This window comes from Perognathus longimembris, chromosome 25 (genome assembly GCF_023159225.1).
Source record: "Perognathus longimembris pacificus isolate PPM17 chromosome 25, ASM2315922v1, whole genome shotgun sequence".
Lineage (NCBI taxonomy): Eukaryota > Metazoa > Chordata > Mammalia > Rodentia > Heteromyidae > Perognathus > Perognathus longimembris.
Window position 1 is genome coordinate 25,282,867 of NC_063185.1, and position 26,823 is coordinate 25,309,689.

General features: G+C 46.1%; 1 protein-coding gene across 1 annotated transcript in view; it reads right to left on the minus strand.

The window, feature by feature from the left end:
• Positions 1 to 10,607: 10,607 nt before the first annotated feature.
• The window catches only part of Sh3pxd2b (SH3 and PX domains 2B), a 62,235-nt gene continuing 46,019 nt past the window's right edge, over positions 10,608 to 26,823 (minus strand). The window contains exons 8-13 of the mRNA XM_048333993.1: positions 26,606 to 26,710; positions 22,462 to 22,579; positions 20,182 to 20,408; positions 18,919 to 18,968; positions 16,966 to 17,091; positions 10,608 to 13,658 (exon numbers count right to left, since the gene is read on the minus strand). Of these exons, the coding sequence (XP_048189950.1) occupies positions 12,117 to 13,658; positions 16,966 to 17,091; positions 18,919 to 18,968; positions 20,182 to 20,408; positions 22,462 to 22,579; positions 26,606 to 26,710 (2,168 nt within the window). The 3' untranslated portion in view covers positions 10,608 to 12,116. The remainder of the gene's footprint in view (positions 13,659 to 16,965; positions 17,092 to 18,918; positions 18,969 to 20,181; positions 20,409 to 22,461; positions 22,580 to 26,605; positions 26,711 to 26,823) is intronic.

Below are 26,823 nucleotides of genomic sequence, written 5' to 3' on the forward strand. Positions count from 1 at the left end.
GCGGCCTGGGCTCAGCCGCCCGCCCGGCCGGAACCGCCGCGGAGGGGCGGGGCCTTCTCAGGCAGCGCCCTGATTGGTCGCGCGCTGAGGAGGCGGGGCGGGGGCGGGGAAGAGTCGCGGGGATCTGAGCTGGCGTAGCCAGAGGGGAGGCGCGAGAGACAGAAAGGAGAGAGAAGAAGGGAGGAGACAGCGAGGGAGGGACCGGGAAGGCCGGCGGGGGGCGGGGGTGGGGGGGGAGAGCACTGGCGAAGAACAAAAGTGAGGAGTCGGAGGGGGTCTGGATTCTGGCTGCCCGGTCCTTCTGTCGGGGGACCGGCTTCACGGGAGACTTGCGGGCAGAACCGGGGCGCTGTCCCAGACGGCCAGGCGCTAGGGCTGCGGAGGAGGGGTTCTGGCTGAGCATGGGGTCCCAGAACCTCTTGAATTTCAGTAAACTTTATAGAGCTGGCGTCCGAGTCTGGTCCCGCTCCCTTCCCTAGGCCCCCAGGTCCGGAGGCGGAGGCCGCCCTGGTCCGAAGCTACAGGGCGTGGCCCGAGGAGGAAGCCGCCAGCGCCGACCTTCTACCCGGGGGTTTGGATGAGTTGCATTTTCACAGAATTGGCTGTGGATCCGAGGCTCTAGGGCCTAGATTTGCGTATCTTAGATTGAGTTTAGGACAAAACATAAAGTATTAGTATGTGAAATACCCTGTTTTCCTAAACTAGAATTTGGCATATTGGCCACACCCGACATTTTTGGTGGGCACCAACGTAATCTAAACCATATTTTTTTAAATTAATTGAACATACATTTTTTTTTACAGGGTGTTGTGCAAAGAGGGTGCAGTTACATAGTAGGGCAGTGTGTACATTTCTTGTGATATCTTACAACCTGTTTTTCCATCCCTTGTCTAGGTCAGCTAAACCATATTCTTAATGGCCCCTTAGGAATTGTGCTTCTTGCTAGTCCTTTCTAAAGCTCAGTCCTTTCTAAAGCTTATTTCTGACCAAGAGCTGTTTTAACTAACCTTTACACCAGACTTTATTTAACATCCTGGGCCAGCTTTTGCTAAACATTTTTTTAAGTTAAATACCTAAGAAGGAGACAGTTTGGGATTTGCATTTAATTCTATTCTCATACACTACTGGTAGGGGTATAAATTGGTTCGGTCTTTTTGCAAGGTAATTTGGCAACAGCAGATCAAAAGCCTTAAAAATATCCATACCCGTTGACTCTAGGTTGTTTCACATCTGGGAACTTAGCTTACAGTAATAGTCCAAAATAAAAATTTAGGTCTCTATATTCATTTAATGATCAAATATGACGGTTAATAAATAAAACCCTGAATTTATATAGAAGCACAGAAAGCCTTGTGGTAAATAGAAGCTTGCTAAGGAAGACTTAGAACTAGCAACATCCTCAATTATGGTCCTGAATGAACATTTAAAGGACTTTATGCACAGTTGATGGGGGTGGGGTGGGGTGGGAAACGCCTGCGCCATTCCTGTGGCTTGAAATCCAGGTGTGGGCTCTGTCCCTAAACTTTTTTTTGCTCAAAGCTAGGGCTCTATCACTTGAGCTTCACTCCACTCCCAGCTTTTGGGTGTTTAAGTGGAGATCAGTCTCATGGGGCTGGCTTTGAACCACTGCCTCAGATCTCAATTTCCTGAGTAGCTAAAGTTACAAGTATGAACCACCAGCTTCCCGCCAGTTGATGTTTCTGTGAGTTTTCAGAGGTTGTTCCGACATCAGGGGCTGAGTCACAGAAGGGCTGTGCCCCAAACTTCCCTGAGGGAGCTGGCCAATGAAGGTTTGCAGAGATTGCTTTGTCTTGAATCTCCTGTAGAAACTGCGTATAACAACACTTCTACAATGTCTACTAAACAGATGGTAGGCACCCAAATAATGAGTGTTTTCTGCTGAGCAGTGAGAAGCTGGCACTAGAGAGAGCAATCTCCACCCTGCCTAACACTCATTCCCAGGGACAGTCATGTAGCAGCAAAGGGCCAGGTCTGCTATTAACTCCTAGGAGGCATCTTGTATTTCTATATGACCTTACATTTCTGCAGAATCTAGTTTCCTTGCTTATAAAATTCAGTCACTAATAATGCTCCAAACTTTATTGGGATGTGATTATCAACTGTCATATTTATTTCATATCTAACATCATCTACTATATGGTGCAATTAATTGAACACCTATAGGAACAATGCCTTCTCTGAGTGTATGTATGTGCTTTAAAATTTTTATAAGGGGGAACAGAGGGATGTCATGTACATCTTAAGTGGGATTTCCAGAGAATGACTTGACCCACTTTGGTCATATTCTGACTGGAAATGCATGATCTGATTGCAATGCCCAGGAAGTATCAGTCAAATCCAGATGGAGGTGCTGAGATGAAGCTCAGTGGCAAAGCGCTTGCCTAGCAAGTGCAACGTGCTATGTTTGATCCCCAGTACCAAAAAGACAAAAAAATGCTGTTAAAAAAAAACAAAAAACAAATCCAGATGGAGGAACATTCTAGAATACAAAGAGAGTGGCTCAAGTGGTAGAGAGCTAGCCTTGAGCACAAAGAGGCTCAGGGATGGCACCCAGGCCCTGAGTTCAATGACCAGAAAAAAACCCAAAAAACATATTCATGCACTTGTGACTCACGCCTATAGTCCTAGCTACGCAGGAGGCTGAGATGTGAGCATCATGGTTTGAGCCAGGCTAGGCAGAAAAGTCCCCTTGAGACTCTTATCTCTAACCACTCAAAAACCAGAAGTGGTAGAGTGTTAGCTTTGAGCAAAAGACCTCAGGAACAGAACCTAGGCCCTAACTTCAATGTCATTAAACTGTTCAAAAACTCAGGAGAACAAGGGATGGGAAAACAGGTTGTAAGATATCACAAGAAATGTACACAATGCCCTACTATGTAACTGCACCCTCTTTGCACAGCACCTTGTAAAAAAAAAAAAAAAATTTATGTTCAATTGATAATTAAAAAAAAATAAATAAATAAAAAAAAAAAGAAAAAAAAAAAAAAAAAAAACTCAGGAGACTAAGGAGACTAAGGAGATATAACTTTTTGTTTGTTTTGTTTTTTGCCAGTCCTGGGGCTTGAACTCAGGGCCTGAGCACTGTCCCTGGCTTCTTTTTGCTCAAGGCTAATGCTCTACCACTTGAGCCACGGCGCCATTTCTGGCGTTTTCTATAAATGTGGTGCTGAGGAATCGAACCCAGGGCTTCATGTATACAAGGTGAGCACTTTACCACTAGGCCATATTCCCAGCCCTGAGATATAACTTTTTGTACCAGTGCCAATACTGGGACTTGAACCCAGGGTCTGGCTGCTGTCCCTTAGCTTTTTCTGCTTAAGTCTGTACCACTCAAGCTCCCCTTGTTGCTTTTTGGTGGTTAGAGACAAAAGTTTTGGGCTTTCTTGACTGGCTTCAAAGTATGATTTTTAAATCTCAGCCTTCTGAGATTTAAGGAGGCTTGAGCCATAGGTACAGGCCTATACTCTCACAACAGCTGAAGGCAATCGGAGGGGCCTCACACACATTCTAAACCACACGGGTTTGAAATCATGAATACTAATATGTGCCTCAAACATAAAATGTCTGGGAGAAAACAGAGGAGAGGAGAGGCGGAGAGGAGGGGAGAACAGAGGACAAAAGGACAGGAAAGGAGAAGGAAAAGAGAATAAAGTTTTCAGAGATTCAGAATTATCTTTTACAATGGTCATATTGTAGCCAGGTGCCGGTGGCTCATGCCTGTAATCCTAGTTACTCATGAGGCTGAGGTCTGAGGATCATAGTTCAGAGCCAGCTGGAATGGGAAAATCTGTGAGATTCTTATCTCCAATTAACCACCAGAAAACTGGAAGTAGTGCTGTGGCTCAAATGGTAGAGTGCTAGCCTTGAGTTGAAGAGCTCAGGGACAGCAGCCAGGCTCAGAGTTCAGGCACCATGACCACCCCCCCCCCAAAGTCATATTTTTATGTAAACAATCTTGTCTAACTAGTCTACTTTTTTTTTCTCAAATTTTTATTATCAAACTGACGTACAGAGAGGTTACAGTATCATACGTTGGGCATTGGATACATTTCTTGTACTGTTTGTTGCCTTGTCCCTCATGCCCCCCTCCCTCCCCCCTAACTAGTCTACTTTTTTAAAAACTAATTTTATCATTTCACTGGGACAGAAGCAGAGCAGTTAAATATTAAAATACTATTACTGTGTCCAAAAAGAAATGTTCTCTTATGTAATCTGTGAGATTCTTATCTCCAATTAACCACCAAAAAACTGGAAGTAGTGCTGTGGCTCAAATGGTGGAGTGCTAGCCTTGAGCAAAGAGAAGCCAGGGACAGTGCTCAGGCCCTGAGTCCAAGGCCTGGACAGGCCAAAAAAAAAATGCTATTACGATATGCCTTTATTGTAGACATCCTTTTTGCAAAGTTTTTATTTTTTGTCAGTTGTGGGACTTGAACTCAGGGCCTGGATGCTGTCCCTGATCTCTTTCAAGACTAACATTCTGCCAGTTTGACCCACAGCTCCACTTGATTTTTCTGGTGGTTAACTGGAGATAAGAGTGTCATAGCCTTTCCTTCCTGGGATGGCTTTGAAGCATGATCCTCAGATCTCAGCCTCCTAAGTAGCCACCTGCTACTTTGCAAAGTTTATTTTGAATAAATACTGTTAAAAGTATTGATAAATCTTTGCTGTAAGCACCCTTTTGAAGTTTTTTTCCCCCCTTAAACTATGCTGATGTCTTCAGGGCTAGGGAGACCTAACTCCCTGACAGTTGCTATACCCTTTTCTAGTGCCTTGGCTGACTTGAGCAAAGGGCTACCAACCAGATAACCTAATAACTCCAGCTCCAGGAGGTATAGACCCAGCAAGCAGCTTGTTACCAGACTCAGCTCAACAGAAGACCAACTGCCACAACTGCCATTTCTGCATCATGCAAGTGGGTCAACAGAAGACTTGTGATGGTTCAAACCCTGTCCTTCATTTACATAATAGAGTGTACCATAATGGGTGTAGACACCCTGTTCCTTTCCCCTTCCATTGTATATAAACAGGCTGTTCATCTCACATGAGCATCTAGGAGATATACTCCTTGCTCCCTCTGCCCCCAACCCAGTGTTACATCAGGCTTTTTCTCTAAAGTAATCTTGCCCACCTTTGCTGAGCCAGTAACATGAAAAAGCAGCAGCACTGGCAGGGGAAAACTGCCCTGGCAGTAGGGCAGCAGTAAGTCTGGCAAGCTGAGCTGCCTGAGCAAAACTAACCATAGCATCAGGGTGGCAGGTGGCAGACAGTGGAGAAAGCAGAATGGGTGGCAGCTGGTTGGGGGTCATCTGGCAGAGATGGCTCCATCAGAGGCATTGTAACAAACAGGCCTCCATCTCCTAGCTCTCAGGAGCCTTGGGCTGAAACTCCATGATGCTACTCCAGCTGTCAAAAAGCCCAGGTCTGACTGCCACTGCCCAGTGTCATCTGCAAATATTTTCAAGGGCTTGGGAAAACTGAAAGAACTTGATTATCCACAATTTTGTTTGGGACAGCAGGACCCCAGCTAGCAGCTGGTTTATAATACCTGAGGAGGCATTTTCTGTATCATCAGTCTAGGCAGGAGAGCTCAGTGTTTACGCTGCCTCCAAAAGCAAGTAAGAGGGCTGGGAATATGGCCTAGTGGCAAGAGTGCTTGCCTCGTATTCATGAGGCCCTGGGTTCAATTCCCCAGCACCACATATACAGAAAATGGCCAGAAGTGGCGCTGTGGCTCAAGTGGCAGAGTGCTAGCCTTGAGCGGGAAGAAGCCAGGGACAGTGCTCAGGCCCTGAGTCCAAGGCCCAGGACTGGCACAAAAAAAAAAAAAAAAAAAAAAAAACAAAAGCAAGTAAGAGTGAGCCAGAAACCCTCACCTCACAACCTACCAGACAGGAATTCCAGATTATTCATGACAGGTGGGATGAGACCACAGCTGAGTTATGTCCCCCTCTGGAGGAACATGGGGACAGGCCCTTACCACATGTGGACTACTTCTGGAAGACTTTTAGGTCTCCACACAATCCAAGAAAGCAGTAAATGAAGCCCACCTTGTTCTGCCTTGGTAACAGCAAGCATGAAACAGGAGTCCTGTGAGTAGATTTTCAAAGCCCGGGCAAGAGAACACTGCTAAATACAAATTCTTCATGTTACCATTTTAAAACAGTCAAATTATACCAAAATAGAGAATAAGGGACTATCAGTGACCCCAAGTGGTAAAGAATGGTTCCATGACGTGACTCACCATTAATGACCTCTTGGGGAGAAAAGTGGGAGGGGTGTGTGAGGGTGTGACAGCTGGGCCACCTTAGGCCTGGCTTTCCTGAAACATTAGAAGAGGGAAGCCTAAGGGGCCCCCTGCTGTGGAGCACACAGCCCTGAAGAAGTGAAATTGGGAGATTCAGCTTATGACTATTTGTCAGTTTTTACCCCTCACCCTCACCTTAGGGCGCTCAAACCGTCCTCGGTCCTGCACTCATACTTTAAGTTGTAGTGGTCTGGAAGAGCTAGAATGAACAAGACCCTTGAGGGCAAGAGCCACATTTTCTTCTTTCATAAGGAAACAAGAATTAATACATTGACTTTTATTTGAAGCAAGGTCTGCCACACATGTTCCTCTTTACAGTGTTTCCTGGAAAGGGTGTGTGTGTGTGGGGGGGGGGAGTGCTGTATGTAAATCCTCCCTTTGAAGTTGATCAGAAACCCCGCTTGTTTTCTCTCCCAGGGAAGGCAGTGAGGGGGTGGTACTTTGTAAAGATTCATTTGAGGTTGAGGTTGATTGTTGCTTTGGATCTGCTTTTGGAAAAGTAATAAGCATCAGACCATGCCCTCTACCTCCTCACACCAGGTGGTTTAGGCAGACCTTAAGCCCAGGGAAGCCAAATGTCTTATTGCCTCCCAAGAATCACGACTCCTTAGATACATGGCGTTTTCTGTCTTCAGGCTCAGAGTTAAGATATGTAAAGAGGACCCAGAAAATAAGTATTTTTTCCTCTTGGCTTTGGCACACTGTAGTTAAAAGAATGAAACTGCCCTAGGAGCCCAGGGAAGAGTAATCATTTCTAGGCAACACCTAAACATAGCTTGCATGGGTTTCTTTTCTTTGATCGCAAAAACTAAGACCAAGATGCCAAGGAATGAAGCTACTTACCCTGTCTTCAGCCAAATAAAACCCACAGACACTCTATTTTCACAATGAAGCTTGAAACCAGTCAAGCACTTTATTATTTTTTTAAAAAAGAAAATGTCTAATGTTAAAGTATATAGTCTCTACATGCTACAGCCAGTTAGTTGTCTGCCCCTCTCCTCCTCCTCTTCCTATTACATACTTGTGGTTTTCTCTGTTAAAAGGAATAAAAACCCACTACCAGAAGCTGTCAGTTTACTGAGAGGGAAAGAGAAAGGCTAAAATACCAGGGACCCTTCCACTGTCCTATGGACTGACAGCTGGGAGACAATGCCCTTGAGAGTCTACTGTTCCTGGAGGGGGAGAAGACATGTTCCAGGCACTCAACGGGTCCCTGGGACAGAAAATGTGGCTTATGGCTAAGATGACTGTAGTTTATCATGACTCCTATAAGAAAAAGAGGTGCTACTAATAATTACAGGGAACAAAGGCATCAACAGGCATACACTGGGACAAAATATGTATACTTTTGTTGCATTAAAACTGCTTATTGCTGTAGTAAGCCTGGTAGGGGCAATTAAAAAAAATGTATAGAAGATGTGAAAGTAAAGACCACTGGCAATGGCACTTTGATCTATTCAAGAAGTTGAGCCCCTTGTCTCTGACTGGGGCTAAGGAGGTGCACTCTGGATTCGATGGAATGTTACAACATAATGAAGGGAAGGGCTGGGCGCTGGTGGCTCACACTTGTAATCCTAGCTACTCAGGAGGCTGAGATCTGAGGATCACAGTTCAAAGCTAACCTGGACAGGTAAGCCCGTGAGACCCTTATCTACAACTAACCACCTAAAAAACCAGAAGTGGAGCTATGGCTCAAAGTGGAAGAGCAATAGTCTTTAGCACAAAAGCTCAGGGACCGCTCCAGGCCCTGAGTTCAAGTCCCAGGACTGACAAACAAAACAAAACATATGATGATGGGCTCGGTACCTTAGCAAGATAGCACCAGAAACCAGACAGCTCCCCTAGGAGCTGGGCAGTACAGTCTTTGGTCTTTGGCAGGTGAGGAGCTGGGAGCCCCCATCTATACTCTATAGCTCTATTTGGGGTTAGTCTAGCTATTAGAACTTGATCTAAGTTAGGACTGATTCCTCCAGGCCAAGAGAGGGTGCCTGCACCCTTGGGCCTCAATGTAAGCTGACTTCCCAACCATTCAAGTTCAAAGAATGAGTTTGGACAACCAGAAAGGAAGACAAGACCGCCATACACATATCAGGCTATTAAGTACCACTGCCACAGTCCAAAGAGAAGGGCAAGGCCTGTCAGTGAGTAGCCCAACCAGCACTTCCCATTCTTTATCTTCAGTGCTAGCAATAGAAGCAAAGGGTAGCACTTTCTGGGCAAAAGCTCTACTACTGAGCTATATCCCTAGCCTTGCTCTTCATGATGCCAAGTTGCCAGAAACTGGAGGCAGGGACAGTTTATATTCCTTATTCCAGTCAGAGAGAGGTACTTGGTAATAAGTACTAGTCTCTACTCTTCAACCCAAAGTCTGTCCTAAGGCATAGAAATTCAACACTTATCCTTTAATGTAGTATGTGTGTCCTCCTGCTTTCCACCAATACCAAAATTCTCAGTAGGTTCAGAGACGGTATAAGGCCAGGAAGTTTGCTCTAGACATCAAGTCTATGGAGCAGCCTTGTGTCAGAAGCTTAAAAGAACATCAAAAGCCTAGCTAGCATGGGCTCTAACAAGTTGCTAGGAGGGGCAATAAATGTGTTCTGGCTGAAGCTCAGATCCTCAGATCTCAGCCTGGAAAAATAATATAAACTCACAATTGGCAAAGTGATTCCTAGCAAAAATTTGAGCAAAGTCCAAATGTGGTTCTCACATTCAGACTTTCCAAAAATGTTGTGGCTCTACAAGCTGTGTATTTGTCCTTGGGTCTAAGAGACAGTGGTCATCATAAGGCAGTAAGCAGGAAGAAAGAATCCCACTTTGCCCATTCTTTGGGCTGACATTTGGCCTGAGCCCTACTGAAATGTTTGCCCAAGGGGTAGAAGGGGAGATACCTAAAGCTGGGCCACTTGACTCCCTTGGAAGCTCCATACAGACTCCACTGCTGAGGGTTGAGAATATGGCCCAGTGGTAAAGTGCTCGCCTTGTATACATGAAGCCCTGGGTTCGATTCCTCAGCACCACATATATAGAAAAAGTCGGAAGTGGTGCTGTGGCTCAACACCACTAAAGAAAAGAAAATGAAGATAAGCCAGACTTCACTGCTGATGGCACTAGGAAAGTTCATGTACATGAGAACAAAATTCAGGGATTTTGTCTTAGCATGGCCACCATTTGGAGTATGGACACTCAACTCTACCCTCTGCGCTAGGCCACACTTAAGGGCAAATACTAGTCACCCCGAGGGTTGCTGTGAGGACTAGCTAAGGGCAGTAGTGTGTCCAAGTGCTTGTAACTTGTCAGGTATTTGGTATGGACATTGCTACTCGAGCCTTGGATGTTTTCCAAGTCCAAGACCCTGTAGGAATTACATCTATCATTACTCAAAGACCAGCAGCAATAATTGTAGATGTTGTAACTTAAGCAAATCTCTAAAGCAGATGGAGCCAGACACAGGAATTCTCCCCAACCACAGGAAGGAATGTTCCTCCTGTATCTATCATTCATGCCAGAATAATAATAGAAAAAAAGGCATTCCTTCATCTGCAGAAAAACATTCTTGCCACAGGAAGCTAGGCTTACTCGTCCTCCCTCTTCACCTTTGGGCAAAGGAAACAGATAAGAACTCTTCTTGAATGGAGCCAGTAGAAAGAACTCAAATTCTTTACAGCAGTGGTAGCGTCACACACACCTTGGTCTACCCAGTGCCTAGCACATAGCATTCACAAAATATCTGAAAAGGTCATGGAAAGCCAAAAGCATATCAGAAAGTTTTGTCTTTTGAAAGGTAGTTAAGACTCTTCCAAACAGCTTTACAGATGCTGTTTGAACCCAGTGGGTTAAAAAAGACAAGACAACCATCCCAAGTCAGGGGTCTCATATTCCTTCAACTACCATCATCTCCCAAGCTCCTGCAAGAGTTGCCTCAGGCAGTGTCCCAAGACCATCTAGGGTTTGGACCTGAAGGTTGAGCAGAGGAGGAAGGGGCATAAGTTACTAAGGCCAGAGGAAATCTCTTTGCTTGAAGAAGCTGCCAGAGCCTGTGGCAGAGGCCAGGGGAGGAACAAAACCTTTGGCACTATATGTAGATGCAAGCATCCATGGAAAACTGGCTTTGTGGTTTTAAAAGCATGGTTTCAATAAACATTGAATTGGAACTCTGGGGCAGGCAGTGCACAGCACAGCAGGGCAGAGTCGTCTCCTTTTCTGTAGGATGGGTGGAATGAGAAGGGTCCATCTCTGCTCTTCTTCCCTTTCTTTCCCTTCCCTTCCTAAGTAGCCAGCTTATAGGTAGAAGCAGTTTGGGGCTGAGAGTTAGAAACCTTGGGTCATGGTTGACTAAGGGAGACTTCTTGGGGCCTGTTAGCCCTATCTGTGAAAATATGTGAAGTGGCTGGCCTAGGTTTCACCACCCAGCATGTTAGAGGAGCAGGGAGCTTGTCTACTTACAGAGCCACTGTTGATAGGCTGCTATCTATGCTTAGCTTATAGAGGGCCAGCTGCCCTCAGAGCCAACAGGACAACCTTCAGCTCCCTTTGCACCACATGCGCTATCCCCGAGGACACTAGCATAGAAGCAGAAAACAGAGCTCTGTGCCTGTAGAACTAGGGTCATCCTCTGCCCTGGAGAAGCAGCTGGGAGTCCAGGTTGGCTGGGAGGGAGGAGAAGGTAGCATCCATGAGTACCATCACTCATGTAACAAGGAAGCCACTTGGCCACCTGCTCCTCATGCCAAAGAGCATGAACACAGAACAAGATGAACACAGACTCTATGGAGTCAGGGAGGCCTGAACCCTCATTCCTCCTCTTCCTCTTTGTTGCATTCTGGGGCGGGGCATGTTGAGCCCAGGTTTCCTAAGTAGAAAATGGGTATAATATTACAAGGAAGTTGTGAGGGTTAGACCATGAATGCAAAATGCCAAGAACAGTATTTGGCACCAACTAGCTACTCAGCAAAGGTGTGCTTGTGAGTTGTGTGCCTTTCAAATGCTCCCTTGTTCAAATGAGCTTGGAGACTCTTATTCCAGGTAGGTAAAAATGAGAAGCCCCAAAAAGGAGTCAGGAATTCTCATTTAAAAACCCTTGGTTGGATGATAGTCTGCAACAGGAAAGTGAAACATGCTCAAGATTGGAGTTACATCTTTAGGATGAATCATAGTCCCAAGGCAGAAGACAGGAGGTGAAATGGTCTCCAGAACCATTTCAAGGATAGCTGCATCTGGTGAGGCCTCCAAAGCTGAAGGCCCCAAGGACTTGAAGAAGACACTTTCTGAAGATTGGCAATGGAGTCAACTTCTACAGGACAGTTCTCCCTATGCCGGGAATTGTGGAAACAATGAATAAAGCCACAGGCTTCTAGGCTCAGGGAGACTTTGGAGCCAGGCATCAATGGACTTGGGGGACTGCCCCTTATCATGCTGCCTCCAAGCAACAAGAGATTATCTAGGGTTTCTCAGGGTGCCAGGTTTGGGTCTAGTAGCCTGAGAAGTCTCTGTCCCACTGCCAGGTGGCAGTGTCACTGAGTGGACTAAGAATCTTTCTTTTCAAGGCAAGAAGCCAATGTGGATTTTCATCTCGTCAGCTGTGGCTTGAGTCTCTAGGGTTGCTGAGGTGGTGGGGGTCAGATTCCAGGGCCTCTGTCATTTCAGCCACTCACTCCATCATGGGAGGGAAGAAGCCACAGCACTACTGGGCACCCCTTCCTTTGAAATTCACGGAGCCTGGTAAATTATGATGACTGTTAAATAGGCTGGGTAGATCAGCAGTGATAGAATGACCCATGCAGGAAGGGACAGGCTAGGGCTTCTTCCTGAGGTAGTTGGAAGGAATCCAGCCTTCCCAGGAAGGGGCTCCACTGATGACATGGCAAAACCACCAGCCGCTGCTGTTCTTTTCCTGGACTTCAAACACCGTCCCTTCCTGGAAGCTGCTGGTATCTTCGTCTCCTTCAAAGTTGGCCATAGCAACATACAAAGTATCTTTCAAGCCATCAGCTTTCTGGAAGGAGGTTGCAGCTCCTCCCTCCCTGTTTTCCACCATCTTGCTGGCTGTACGTGGTCCTAGCCCACCTTTGCCTCGTATGTCATCTTGGTTCACAGAGTAGTTAGAGAGAAAAGGCTTGGCTTTGGGAGGAACCAAGAGGGCACGGCCTGGAGTAGGAGCTCCCTTGTTTTCATTGCCTTCATGTTGTGGCCCTCTGACTTCTGGGGGGGGCCTGGATGATGATGATGTTTTCTTGGGGGGAGGTGGTCTCCTGGGTGGGACCACAGGTCTTTGCTGGGTAGCTTCTTGGAGAGGCGTGGGTATATTCTTGGACCCAGGATCTGTGCTCTTGGCTGGCCTTGGAGGGGCTCTGCAAGACATCTCTTTTGGGCTGAGCCCCTCCTGCCTCCCAGGCCTGTCCTGGGCTTGTGCAGGTCCCTCCCTGGGGAGGAAGCTTTGGCTCAAGGCCACATCTTGGCCCCCAGAAGCCTGGTGGTTCTCCCCATCCAGCAAGGATTTCTCTGGGGACTTGGCAGGCCTGAGCTTACTCCTGAGGTTGCAGATATCCACTTGGTCTTCACCCTGAGCTGGCTCTGTCCTTGGGGAAGGAGATGGCTTAGGCCTAACCTGAGGTCTGGACTTCAGGAATGGGTTTTGGGGGGCAGCTCCTGGCTTTTCCTCGGGTGGCTCAGCCTTGGATTTGGGGACAGGCCGGAGGTTGGGCTTCTTTACTTCCTTAGCCAAAACCTTGTGGCCACACTCCAGCCCCATGTCATTTTTCAGTTGGAATAACTTGCTTTTGTCAAGTTTGTGCTCTGGCTTCCTGCTCTCCCGGGCTGGAGGGCTGTGCTTGGCTGGAATCATTGGCAAAATCGTGCCAGGAGGCTTGGGTGAAGAAGACCAGTGCTGCTCCATTCTCTGCCGCTCCCTCTCAAGCAGTGTTCCTTCTGACTTGATGATAGACTCTTTTCGAGGAGGGAGGCTAGGCTTTTCCTCCAGGGTCGGGTCTGAGATTTCCTCATAGCCTGCGGATGCGGACATATCTGAAGATGCCTTTCTCGGGGCTTCCTTTCCTCCCTTCCAATCTTTGGACCAAATCATCCCAGAGTCCACAGGACCATGTGGTGCCTCAGGGAGGGGCCTGGAGGGTCCCATTGCTTCACTGCTTGTGTTATTCTCAACCACTGCTGCATCCCCAAGTCGAAGTTGGGTCATCTCATGGGGCAGGGGAGCCAAAAAATTGGGTCTGGAGGCATTGCTGGTCTTCTTGTACTTGTCAATGAAGGTTGCTGGGGCCCATCCTTCCTTATCTTCCATCTGAATGTACCACCAGCCACTCAAGCTCTTCTCAATTACCTGGGAGGGGGACAAAGGAAACCACTTAGGAGGTTCTGGGGCCAGAACGGTCTGAGTGTACCATTATGCAGCTGAGTCTTTGCAGTTTGTAGCTTTTCCTACAATTTCTATGGAAGCAAGTTATTGAGACATCACCACACATCAAGACATTTTTCATGGGCATATTTTCATGTCCAGTTTTTTGTTTTTTTTTGTGTTTTTTTTTTTTTTTTTTTTTTTTTTTTTTTTTTTTTTTTTTTTGCCAGTCCTGGGCCTTGGACTCAGGGCCTGAGCACTGTCCCTGGCTTCCTTTTGCTCCAGGCTAGAACTCTGTCACTTGAGCCACAGTGCCACTTCTGGCCGTTTTCCATATATGTGGTACTGGGGAATTGAACCCAGGGCTTCATGTATACGAGGCAAGCTCTCTTGCCACTAGGCTATAATATTCCCAGCCCTCAAGTCCAGTTTTTTAAAACTAGGATCTTGATACACTGTTGCACAGGCTGTGTTCAAGTGATTCTTATGGCTCAACCTCCCAAGCAGCTGGGACTGTAGAAATAAGCCCCTTGCGCCTAGTTTTAGATTCTTCCAAGGACCACTGAAAGATCATGCAGACAGTGCCTCAGAAGAGCACGATAGGGAGTGGACCATTCATCCATTGAGACCCAGTACCTCCCCACCCAGGGTTTATCTCCCTTTGCTTTCTGAAAGGTGTCAGCTGCCAGTCTGCAGGTAACCTATATGAATTGGGTCACCAATATTCTTAAATTTTTTATTTTGTTTGTTTATTTGCCAGTCCTGAGGCTTGGATGCAGGGCCTGGGCACTGTCCCTGAGCCTCTCTGTGCTCAAGGCTAGCACTCTACCACTTGAGCCACAGCACCACTTCCAGCTTTTTCTGTTTATGTGGTACTGAGGAATTGAACCCAAGGCTTCATGCATGCTAGGCAAGCACTCTACCGCTAAGCCCCAATCCCAGCCCCAAAATTTTTACTTTATTTATTACATTATGTACTTATTTATTTTTATTCTTACCAAATTAAAAAAAAAGCACAAAGCAAAAGCCATATAGAACCCAAAAGACCCTTGATCAAGCAAGCTACTTTGAGCGCCAAATGAAATAGCAGGCTAGTGTTTAAAGGAATCACATTTAGTTCAATGGTATGCTTGTGTGCAGTCAGGGAAACAGAAGCTGGTAGAGTGGAGCAGACTTCATCTCTGGCTCCATCTCCTTCTGGGATACAGACCTATGGAATGGAATGGTGGGCAGAGTCACTGCTGCTATTTAACATCTTGTCCATTGGGTCCAGTATTATATGGCTGAATTCACATGGGCAAAAGGTGCACAAGCTGCATATTATGGGCTGAACCATGCCCCTCCCAAATCCGTAAGTGAAGCCTTAGCCCTAACATCCTGGACTTTTGAATGTCACCAGATTTAGATAGGGCCTTTAGAAAGGCAAATAGATTAATGCAGGTCATCAGAGGATACTCTAATCCTAAACAATCGGTGTCTGCATAAGAAGAGGATATTTGAAAATACATACAAACCAAGGTGTTACCATGTGAGGGCATAGCAGGAAGGTGACCATCTGCAGCCAGGGAGGGACATTAGGAGAAAACAACCCTTCTGACACCTCCATCTAGGACTCTAAGACCACACAAGTGTGAGAAATAAATGCCTGTTGTTTGACATACCACATCTGTAGCAGTTCATTATGGCAAGCCTAGTCAACTAATATACTACAGTTCTCTAGCAGGCTGTTAAAAAGGAGATCTGATTAATGCTCACAATCTCCCTGAGAGATGGGGACTGCCATCCTGTTTTACACAGGTAGAATCAAATGCTGAAGGGTTACGGAGAAAATGGTGGAGGACAGGCAAAAGTAGACAGTGGGCACTGGAGCTGGAGCTCTGACTACTGCCATGCCCTTGCCCTTCAGGAGACCTGTAGATGGAGGAATTGTGCCTGGGCTGAGAAACTGATTCAGGAACCAAGGGGGCTTAGGGCATGGTTGTACTGATACCGTACACTACAGCCTGGCTGGAGGGAGATAGTAGCCACAGAACCAGGAGGTTTGGCTCTAAGGCTTGTAGTCCTGGGATCCAGTGAAGGCAACATCAAGCTCAAGATCTTCTCCATAAACTCCGTTCTACCTAGTCCTGGTAAGACAATATTTTAACTATCCCTTACATTTCTATGTGCCTGAGAAATACTTTCTAGCTCTAAGCCCATGGACACAAAAAGATATTTCAAAAAAAGATATGTGCTGGACTTTATCCAGGGATTACAGTATACATACAAAGGAACAGGAAGAAAAGGAGTGAGGAATAAAAATAGAAAAAAAAAGTGGAGAAAGGTGATACAAAAGAAATAAAGTCGATCACAAAGGACTACATACTATACAATTCTTGAAATAACTAAAATAGGCAAATCTATACCATCAGAAAGGCCGGGGGAGGGGTGGAGAAACAGGCTGTGACTGTTATTGAATTAGGGACTTCTTCCTGTTCTCAAATTAAATAGTGACGATGGATGTACAACTCTTTTTTTTTTTTTTTTTTTTTTTTTTTTGGCCAGTCCTGGGCCTTGGACTCAGGGCCTGAGCACGGTCCCTGGCTTCTTCCCGCTCAAGGCTAGCTAGCACTCTGCCACGTGAGCCACAGCGCCGCTTCTGGCCGTTTTTTCTGTATATGTGGTGCTGGGGAATCGAACCTAGGGCCTCGTGTATCCGAGGCAGGCACTCTTGCCACTAGGCTATATCCCCAGCCCCTGTACAACTCTTTTTTAAAATAGGTCTGAGACCTGGACTTAAACTAGGTAACTGATGCTTTCACTCACTGTCTAGTGCTCTACCAGCTGAGCCATGCCTCTAACCCCAATGGATGTACAACTCAGTGAACATATAAAGCTCTAAATTTCACATTTCAAACTGGTAAATGGTTTGGTGTGTGAATCTCAATAAAGTTGTTAACTTCATTTCTTCCTGTTTTGAGAAGCAGAAGGAGATGAGGGAACAGTGTAGGAGATGATGTTTGGAATCAAGAATGAAAGCACGGGCCAGGCACTGGTGGCTAATAACTGTAATCCTAGCTACTCAGGATGCTGAGACCTGAGGATCCCAGTTCAAAGCCAGGCAGGAAAGTCCATGACACTCTTATCTTCTATAGACTGCACAGAGAAAGCTGGGAGTGGCACTGTGGCTCAAGTGGTAAAGAACTAGCCTTGAGAAAAATAATCTGAAGGACAGCACACAGACCATGAGTTCAAGCACAAAAACAAAAACAAAAAAGAACAAAAGCAGGCAAGGAACAGTAAGTGTACTCACCTCAACCTTCAGGCCAGCCTGGAAGCTGATGCCATCTGGGATAGTGGTCTGGAACTCAGCAATGGTGTAGTACTCTTCTTCAACCTTGGGTGGTATGGGAGGCTTCGGCAGCTTGAGACCTCGAGGCTGGTAGTGTTATACACAGGGCCAAACATTTAACTGTAACACTGAGGCAGGTTAGGACGGGGGACTGGGGTAGGGAAACACACAGGGTGACTGTGGGGCCCTGGTGGCTTGGCTGCTGTCATCTAGATGAAATCTAACTAGCCCTTCAACTTTAAAGCAATGAGAAGAAACATGGTACATTTAGCTTCATCATGAAAATTTGGGACCAGACAATAGTCTCTGAATTTAAGAGGACTTTAAGAATAGTCTGAATTTAAGAAGAATAGAAATTTTCAAATCAGATCAATCTGGGTTGAAAAAAACACACCTGGTGATAGATATGATCTTGGGCAAATCACCTCCCTTCTGGAGCCTCAGCTTTATGCCCTGTACTGTGAACTGTGAGCATAGTACAGTACTGACCTGGTAGGCTTGTTATTAAGCACTAAATAAGAACCCAGTGAATCACCTGCTGAACAGCATGGCACCAATAGGTGCTCAATAAATGGCAAACATAAAAAACGAAAGCCCTCTCTCAAAGAACAGGCTGCGTAACTCTTATCCAAAATGTTGGACCAGAAGTGATTTAGATGGGACCCAAGTTAAAATGCAACATTTATTTATATTTTATGCATAAATGTGTGTATGCATGTATCATGATGTAGACAGAATTTTTTTCTTTTCTTTTCTTTTTTTTTTTTTTTTTTTTTTTTTTTTTTTTTTTTTTGCCTGTCCTGAGGCTTAGACTCAGGGCCTGAGCACTGTCCCTGGCTTCTTTTTGTGTCTACCTCTTGAGCCACAACGCCACTTCCAGATTCTTCTGTTTATATGGTGCTGAGAAATGGAACCCAGGGCTTCATGCATGCTAGGCAAGCACTCTACTAAGCTACATTCCCAGCCCCCTTAGACAGCATTTTAATGCATCTGTATTATGACTGCAATGTATCACATGAGGTCAAGGGTGGAACTTTCCACTTGTGGCATCATCTATGCATTCAAGAAGTTTCAGATTTGGGATTTTTAGATTAGGGATGTTCTGCCTGAATTGGTTGAAGAGAATATCGCGAGTTGCCAGTGATACACACCTGTAAAACAACTCAGGAGGCTGAGATCTGAGGATCCCAGTTTGAAGTCGCATGGGCAGGATAGTCTATGAGATTTTAACCTCCACTAAACTACCAAAAAAGCTGAAAGTGGGGCTGGGGATATAGCCTAGTGGCAAGAGTGCTTGCCTCGTATACATGAAGCCCTGGGTTCGATTCCCCAGCACCACATATACAGAAAACGGCCAGAAGTGGCGCTGTGGCTAAAGTGGCAGAGTGCTAGCCTTGAGCAAAAAGAGCCAGGGACAGTGCTCAGGCCCTGAGTCCAAGGCCCAGGACTGGCCAAAAAAAAAAAAAAAAAAAGCTGGAAGTGGAGCTGTAGCTCAAATGGTAGAGCACTAGCTTTGAGCAAAAGAAGCTCAGGGATAGACTCTAGGCTCTGAGTTCAAGCCCCAGGACCAGTACTAAATGCAAAACAAAACAAAATCTGGGTGATATAACAAGGTCATCACAAATGTTATTTGTGTCTTCTCTAAGCCGACGCACTATCTGAGAAGTTGCGTTGTTTGAGAAGATTAATCTAAGAGGAGTGGGCTGAGGAAATGCAGGTTCCCAGTGTGAAATGTCAAAGTGCACTGTGGAACACAAACACATTGTTTCACCCGCCTGGACCTCAGTTTTCCCACCTGTTCACATAAAGCTTGCTTCAAAAGATTTCTGTATGCATAGGAAAGCATAGTCTGGAAGGATGAGGACATATTGGGCCAGTGGGCATCCCTGCCAGTCTTCAGCAAGGAATACTTACAATGGTCATATCCCGGCGAGGAGGGGGTCTCTGCCTCATTTTTGGCGATCCTATGGTGAAACAAGATGTGTTTCATTCATGTGTTAGGCTCCACAGACAGAATCCTGCATGTGGATGCCAGGGAGGTCAAATTCCTTCCACAGACTGTGCAGAAGCTCATGCTCTTCTCACACCCAACTCAGGATCCTCTATCAACTTGGCCGTTCCTGGATCTTTTCCAGGTGGAAACAGAAGAAGTGGAGGTATGGCTTAAGCTGCAGAGAACCAGCCTTAAGTGGAAAAAGCCAAGTTGATAGAGGCCCTGAGTTCAAGTCCAAGTACTAGCACACAAAAAAATACACTGTTTTTCTGAGCCATGTGCTTATGGTTCTCACCTGTAATCCTAGCTACTTAGGAGGCTGAGATCTGAGGATCATAGTTCGAAGCCAGCCTGACAGAAAAGCCCCTGTGAGACTCTTATATCCAATTAACCAAAGAGCACTAGCCTGGGCCCTGAATGCAAGCCCCACAACCGACCAAAACAAAACACAACACAAGGGGATGGAGGTGAATCCCTGAGTAATGGAAAGCTTTGCAGGATGGCAAAGAGCATAGGCCTTAGAATGACAGGGTTGAGTCTAGACTCACAGGCTCCCAACACAGGACAAACACATTATCTGACTCTGAGCCACAAAACCCTTCTGTGGGTAAGCCACTCCTGGGACAACAGGAAGCAAACAATTGCGAAGCTTTTGGTTCATGGCTGGTAGGCATCAATGTTGTTATGCTTTTTTTTGGTTTTTGTGAGTTATGGGGCTTGAACTCTGGGCCTAGTAATGCTTTGTTTTGTGCTCTAGAACAAGCCCAACTAAATAACACATAAGGAAGTGGAACCAAACACTGTCAGGCTGCCTTTGGGGCTTTTTACCCCGAAACTGGACTGCTGTAGTGTAAGCCTCAAGTCAGAAGGCTGAATGCAATGGTCCAGGGTCTGGCTAAAGGCAGTGTTTCACCAAGGTGATGCCTGTGATGCCTGTGCTGCCGGAACTAGTGTGGCACAGTTCCCCTTGAGGGGTTGTTCAGCAGCTGGGATATGGAGGAGAGTGGTAATTCCTCAACGACATAGTTCCCCAGTCTATTAGAGTAAATAGAAGTGGAATTTTAGCCAACACACTTAGCTGCTCATATAAAACTATATTTATGAGCAAGAGGGACAAGATGTGAGAAACTCTTAAGCACACAGTAGGTCATGAGATGGTAGGATCTTGTGTGTGGTTTACTCACTCGGCTTTATGTCACCATCAGATACCAAGCGGCCTTCAAGCCAGCCATCCCTCTGGTTGTTGATCAGTTCCTTCTCCCTACCCATTGCATTCTGCTGCCGCCCCACACCATCCAGGTCGAGGGCCCCTGTGTGGCTGGAAGACACAGGACCCAGCTTCAGGGGCAAGGGCTCTCCACTGCTCTTCTTTAGGTAGGATGCAGGGGCCCATCCTTCTTTGCCCTGGAACCTGGAAGGAGAAGCAAGGATGCCAATCACGCTACCTGCCAGTCCAGGGGAAAAAGCCACACTTGCTGATCATCACACTTCAGGAACTGGATGGCAGGGACACTATGTCCTAACTGCCAAGGTCCAGAAGCTGGCCCATTGCCTTCTGATGTGCCTGAGACCCTGGCTTGAACTTGCAGGCCTTTCCAATCTGTTTGCAGCACCCATCCACCAGGCTTGCAGTCTCTAAATGCACCACTGCCTGTCACTGCCTCATAGATGCTGCTCTTGGTGTCCTTCTACTTAGAAAACTCTTTCCCCTCTCCTTGCTGGTAAGAAGATGCTTCCTGGGTTGGTTAACACCATTCTTTACTCAAGTTCTTCCTTACTCCAAACCCTGTGACCATGGCTTCCTAATCAGCAACACATTGCACTGGGCTGTAGCTATCCCATCTCCTGGTTAGAACATGAGTATCTGGAGCAGGGACGTTGGTTGATTCAGCTCACTGCTAGTGGCCTGCCTGCCAGCGAGTTGATGAAGAAATGAAAGGAAAGGGGGCTACACTGATCAAGATGCACTGTATTCTTACACTGCTTTGTGGAATGGCAACTCTTTTACACAACTACTTAAAGATCCATGAAAGGAATTCAGCAAGTGTTAGGATCAGCTAGTTTTTTGCACAACAGAATTCAGTTTAATAGCAATGACCAGAAGGTGGGTGTAGACCAGAGCTATGCTGGAGGCAGCACATATCAGCCATGTGCCAATGGTGCACACAGCTGCTCAACTCTACATTTGGCGACACTACACTGGTGAGTGGACAGTGGGCATGTTGGAAGCATTTACACCATGGAAACTGGCAAACAGAACTGAGAGCACCTTTATCATGGTAAGCTGCTTTACGACACCTTTCAAAACATCTCCACACCTGTAGGGGAAAGATTAGTATCTACCTTTATGTGGGTCAAACATTTTGTTGAGTCATTTAAAAAACTAAATAGGAACTAGGTACTAGTGGGTCACACCTGTAATCCTAGCTACCTCAGGAAGTCTGGGTACCAGTTCAAAAGCCAGCCCAGACAGGAAAGTCCATGAGACTCTCAGCTCCAATTTTTTTAACCACCAAAATATTGAAAGTGGCGTGGTGGCTCAAATGGTAGAGTGCTAGCTTTAGCACAGAAGCTCAGGGGCAGTGCCCAGGCCTTGAGTTCAAGCCCCAGGAACAGCAGCAGAAAATTTTAAAACGCAAAAAAACTAAACCAAATAGGTCTATATTTTAATGTGAAAAAAACATTCTTTAGAAGTGGAGGCATGGAGACAAATTAGAAATCTCAACAATTCAGTGTCTATCGATCTTAAAATGTCCTGTCAGGGGGAATCAATCTTTTCTTACTTGGAAAATAGCAGGCTAATGCAATCCATGCCCCTAACATGAGACAGGTCATCATCAGAGGGATGAAGCCACAGTGGAGGCTTTGGGGTGAGAAAAATTAAGTCTCAGATACAGGTTTTGTCACTTACCAGCTCCAGATGAATTTTCATCTGAGTACAGCTCCCACTGACACCCTGACTACAGCCTCCAAAGAGGCCCCGCGTCCACTCAAGCTACTCCTGAACTTCACACCCAGTAAAATTTTGGGCTAACTTGCTATGTAGAAAGGTTAGATAACAGTCACATAACAATGGACATCCTTTCTGAGAAATGCAGTTAAGAGAATTCCAATGCTGTGCAAATATCATAGTGTGTCTGCATAAACCTTCACTGGTCTAGCTTATTGTGTACATAGGCTCTGGAGCATGTGTATGATAGAGTAAGTTGTAGTGAAATGGTGTGGGGGGGGGCTGCTCATACACAGTGTGCAGGTCTCAGTGGAGCCGTGGGAGGCGATGACTTACTCTGAGCAGAGCCAGTGTCCACTCACTCATATTATGGACTTTAGGGAAGGACATGGGGTAAATAGGGAGGCCAAAGCAGCCCCGAGGAGAAATGTCCTTTGGCAGAAACTTTACCTATCTACAGTCACTTAGAGATCTCTGTGAAGGTGGTCCCTATATGACCCAAAGCAGCAAATACCTGATCTTCCACCAGCCTTCCAGGTTTTTCTGGATGACCTCCACTGTGGCTCCTCTCTCCAGGTTCATTTCATCCTGGTCACGAGCTGTGTACGGGTAGATGACTGTATACTTCTCCTCTGCAGCAACAAGGATGCAGGAGTGAGAAATGGATACTCAACATCCTAAGGCATGGACTTGACCCCCATGATGATACAAAGATGACTTCCTCCTGAGATTCCAGTGTACTCACAGGGCCCACCGAGCCCTGGACCACACTGTGAAAGCAGCAATAGGACAAAGGACCTGGGGCAGGTCTGAGGCCTGCTGAATTCTCTCAGCACATTCATTTTTTTCCCTTCCTGGAATCTGGGCTTCAAGGTTACTGTTGCTGATCTCTTAGAAAAACATTCTGACTCACAGCAATGGAAACCCCCATTCTAGGAGTTACCTTCAAATATAACAGTAATTTGTTATTTCATGTCTATTTCCTTGGGTAAAATTGGAGTGCCAGGAAAACGTGATTTGTTGATCTCTAGCACTGGGCAATATTCACTGCCTGAAATATTTAGTCACTGTTTAGTGAGTAAGCCTCTGGTTAGTACATGAATAGACCCAAAGGCCTGGAAGGAGCCACTTTGGTCATTTAGTGGGAAAAGTTCCTGGTTAGTTCTCCCTGGTAGAGATAGGAGGGGTTCAGAGATAAGCTGAATAGGGCAGCAAATGGCTTCATGCTGAAACTGTTACCAAGGAGGGGACATTGCATTTTTTATTAATTACTTTCTAGTACTTGGATCTAGTTTCTGGATCATTCATGTCTAGGATACCTTCTACCCCATGTTCTGTGGTCTCTTTGTCCCAGAAGTGGCAGGACCTTCTTTTACACCCTGTGTTCACCCCCAGCAGCTTTGGAGGACTAGGATTACGGGGAGAGCTGCTCATCAGCGTGCTCAGAAAGGGACCTCCAGAGAGTAAGGGGCAGCTCCTGCTCACCATGTCCTCAGCTCTGGTTGCTGAGATGGAGAAAACTGGCTGCATGTCCCAGGAGAGCTGGCGAGGAGAGGAGAGGATTATCTTGCTTTGGTTGTTTCAGCCACTAGATAGGTGACCTGCCAGCCATGCCTGGGTGGCCATGATTAGTATCTAGTTGGGAAAATGCCATTGCAGTAGCAGTGGCAGTGGCAGTGTTGTTTTTTTTTTTTTGTTTTGTTTTTTAAAGGAAATGTGGTATTATTACTTTACAAAGACGTAAAATAATTTCTGCAGGTTGAGAGCTATTTCCAAACACTAATTTGATAGGAATGGATAATTTATAACTTACAACATTGACCATCTAGATCTGCTGAGAACTTGGAATTATCAAGCATTAATTCATGTGCAGCAAAGCCATTGGTCTATCCAGTAGGGAGAATTCCAGGGAATATTAAAGTATTATTTCTATTTCCAAGAACTTAAGTTCAGACTTAGAAATATTTAAATGAAATAATTATCTAAGAATAGAAAGTAGTTTGTAATTCTACTTTGTACTACCAGAATCCTGAAAGAAGTCAGATTTAATGAATGACAAAAGACTTCAGCACACAAGCTCCCAGAAGGGTGTATCTTGCTTGAATTTATGAGGACATGACATTGGACAACTAGATGTACATTTAATATTAGTGGCAGTGCTTTCTAAGCACTCGGATGTGTATTGATCAATTGATATAGCCACTGATCTGTTCTATGGGGCCTGCACTGATCTGCTGTATACATTCTCTATCCCAGGACAGTCAGCGTTTCCCTCTTTCAGAAAGCCATAGGCTCCAGTGCTATGCTTAGATCAGTGGAAGAGGGCCTCTAGCCCTGTTGATCATAAGTTCTGTGTAGTCCAGGTTGGAAGAGGTACTGCTTGGGTTCTCATCCATGTGCTATAGGTTCTGCAACTGTCCTCTGGTACTCACATCCTTTGGATGAAGGCTTGTCTAACACCAACAAGGCTATCTCTAGGGTCCACAGGATGCTAAGCATATCCAGACCAGCTTAGGAGTCTTGTAGATCACACAATGGACACCTGCTGATTCGGCCTGGTTAGGGGGCTTCACCACCACTGTGTGGTTTGGGAGAGGCTGAACTTACTACCTCCTGGAGGGATCGGCATGTGTGGTCTTAGCCTGGTCACATACTGCAGCTCCCTGGCAACAAGCTCATCCTATCCTGGACTTTTCAGTGATACAAGCCAATATTCCTCCCTTCATGCTTAACCTTACTGACATGATTGGTTTCTTTTCCCCTTGTGACGGAAATGAGCCTGATGAAAAGCATAAGCTACTAGTTCAGCAATATAGAGGCTCTAGATTTGTTTTGAAGCTGAGAAACCTCAAAGCTCCAATGCCAACAAATGTCCCATTTCCATTCCTTCTCTGACCGCATGCCAGCACAGATACAAGATGACAAGACTATGTTTCTCACATGCAACAGGCAAGGGAAGCCCATAGCAGGGGCTCATGCAGAGGCAAGGACCTGGCTCCAAGCACAAATGGAAATAAAACTGGGAGGTAGGCACCTTGACGCCAGTTGATGGCATACAAGTCTCCCAGGGTTCGGCGGTGGGCCGCAGGTTGGGGCAGAGACCAGTACCTCCAGGAGTCTTGGATGGACAGCATGTGGAGGAGGCCAGAAGGCAGAGATGAGAGCCCTTGTGGGGTCTTGAGGGTTTTCCTTAGGAGAGTAATACTTCTAAGCCCCAGTTGTCTCAGGAAAAGGACAAGTGTGCAAGTATTAACCTGAACCTTGAGTGAGGAGGCACCCAGTAGACCCAACTTGATTCTTAGCATGACTATAAAGAGGCACCAAGAGAAACCATGGGAAGGGGGGAAAAAACCTCCAAAGCCATCTTTCAGCTGTGTGGCTCTCAGCAAGACTCATCATTTTCTCAGCCTGCCTGTCTTCGGAGGCAGCATAGTATCTGAGGGAGTTCTGGTTCCATGGAGCTTTCTACCTCCCTCCAATCTGAACTGCTTCCTGTGATATCTCTGTGTATGCTGGGCCACTCACACCTGAGGACCTCGAAACCTAGAGCAGACCAACTCTGAGCCACATACAACCTTTTTACTAATCTTTGAATTTAGGAATATTCCCCTTCTCTTTTCTGATACATATTTACTTAAAGTGGCTCTGTGCTTCTCAAAACAGTTCACTGAAAGCCCCAAGCACTCAAGCCTAGCAGATAAGAGCTTTGCCACCTGCTCTTGGATATTTGTTATTCTAGGTTCTCTGCATGTAAGACTTTAACTTTTCTTTTCTTTTCTTTTTTTTTTTTTTGGCCATTCCTGGGGCTTGAACTCAAGGCCTGAGCACTGTCCCTGGCTTCCTTTTTGCTCAAGGCTAGCACTCTGCCACTTGAGCCACAGAGCCACTTCTGGCCGTTTTCTATATATGTGGTGCTGGGGAATTGAACCCAGGGCTTCATGTATACAAGGCAAGTGCTCTTGCCACTAGGCCATATCCCCAGCCCAAGACTTTAACTTTTCTTAATCCCATGATATAATCATTTCTACTTTCAGAGGAAGTGGCTGAGGCTTAGAAAAATTATTTGCTAGCCCCAAATCATTCAATTAATATCTGGCACAACTGAGATCTAAATCTATGTCTGACTGTAACATCTGAAGTATGCCTGATGCATACATACTTCCGTTTTAGGACATTTTGGGGAGGGTTAAACCAGCAATACTAATCACTGGTGCCTCAGGGATCACCACTGGGGACACCTGTGGGAAATGGTTCCTGAGAAAATGACGTGTTGTGTGTGTGTGAGACCCAGGTAGGGCCATTAGCATCCACAGCGGGAGTGGACATCTCTAAACACATGTAGTCAAATGCCCACAAGTGAGCCATAAGCAGTCTGGGTCTTGGCCACTAGAATAGTTCTAGGGAGGAACAGTCAAGGTATTGGCAGCAGTGGTACAGACTGAGGGCCCAGCTGTGGCCAGGCTCACCTTCGGTAACTCCCAAGTCCCCTAAGAAAATGTGGAGTTGCTTTGCAGTCCTAATCCATAGTCTGTCTTCACACTCACAGGCCTGAGCCAGTGAGAAACAGAGGAGATGGGGTGGAGACCAGTCAAGAAGTAACTCAGCCCAAGTGGCAGTAGCCTAGGCGCCCCAGTGAGCAGAGGTGGGCCTCTTCCTACCTTCCTCAGGCTGGAGGGAGAACTCATCTTGCATGCCATCCTGCCCTTCAAGGCAGGTTGCAGGGACCCAGCCTTGCTCTTCAGCAGTGCTGACAAACCACCAACCTGTAGAGATGTAAGTGCAGAGAGAGGTTAGTGGGACCAGTGTGAGACTTGGGCTAAAGTATAATTACACAGTTGTCCCTTGGAATGGAGGGAGGGTGTGCAGGCTCTAAGAC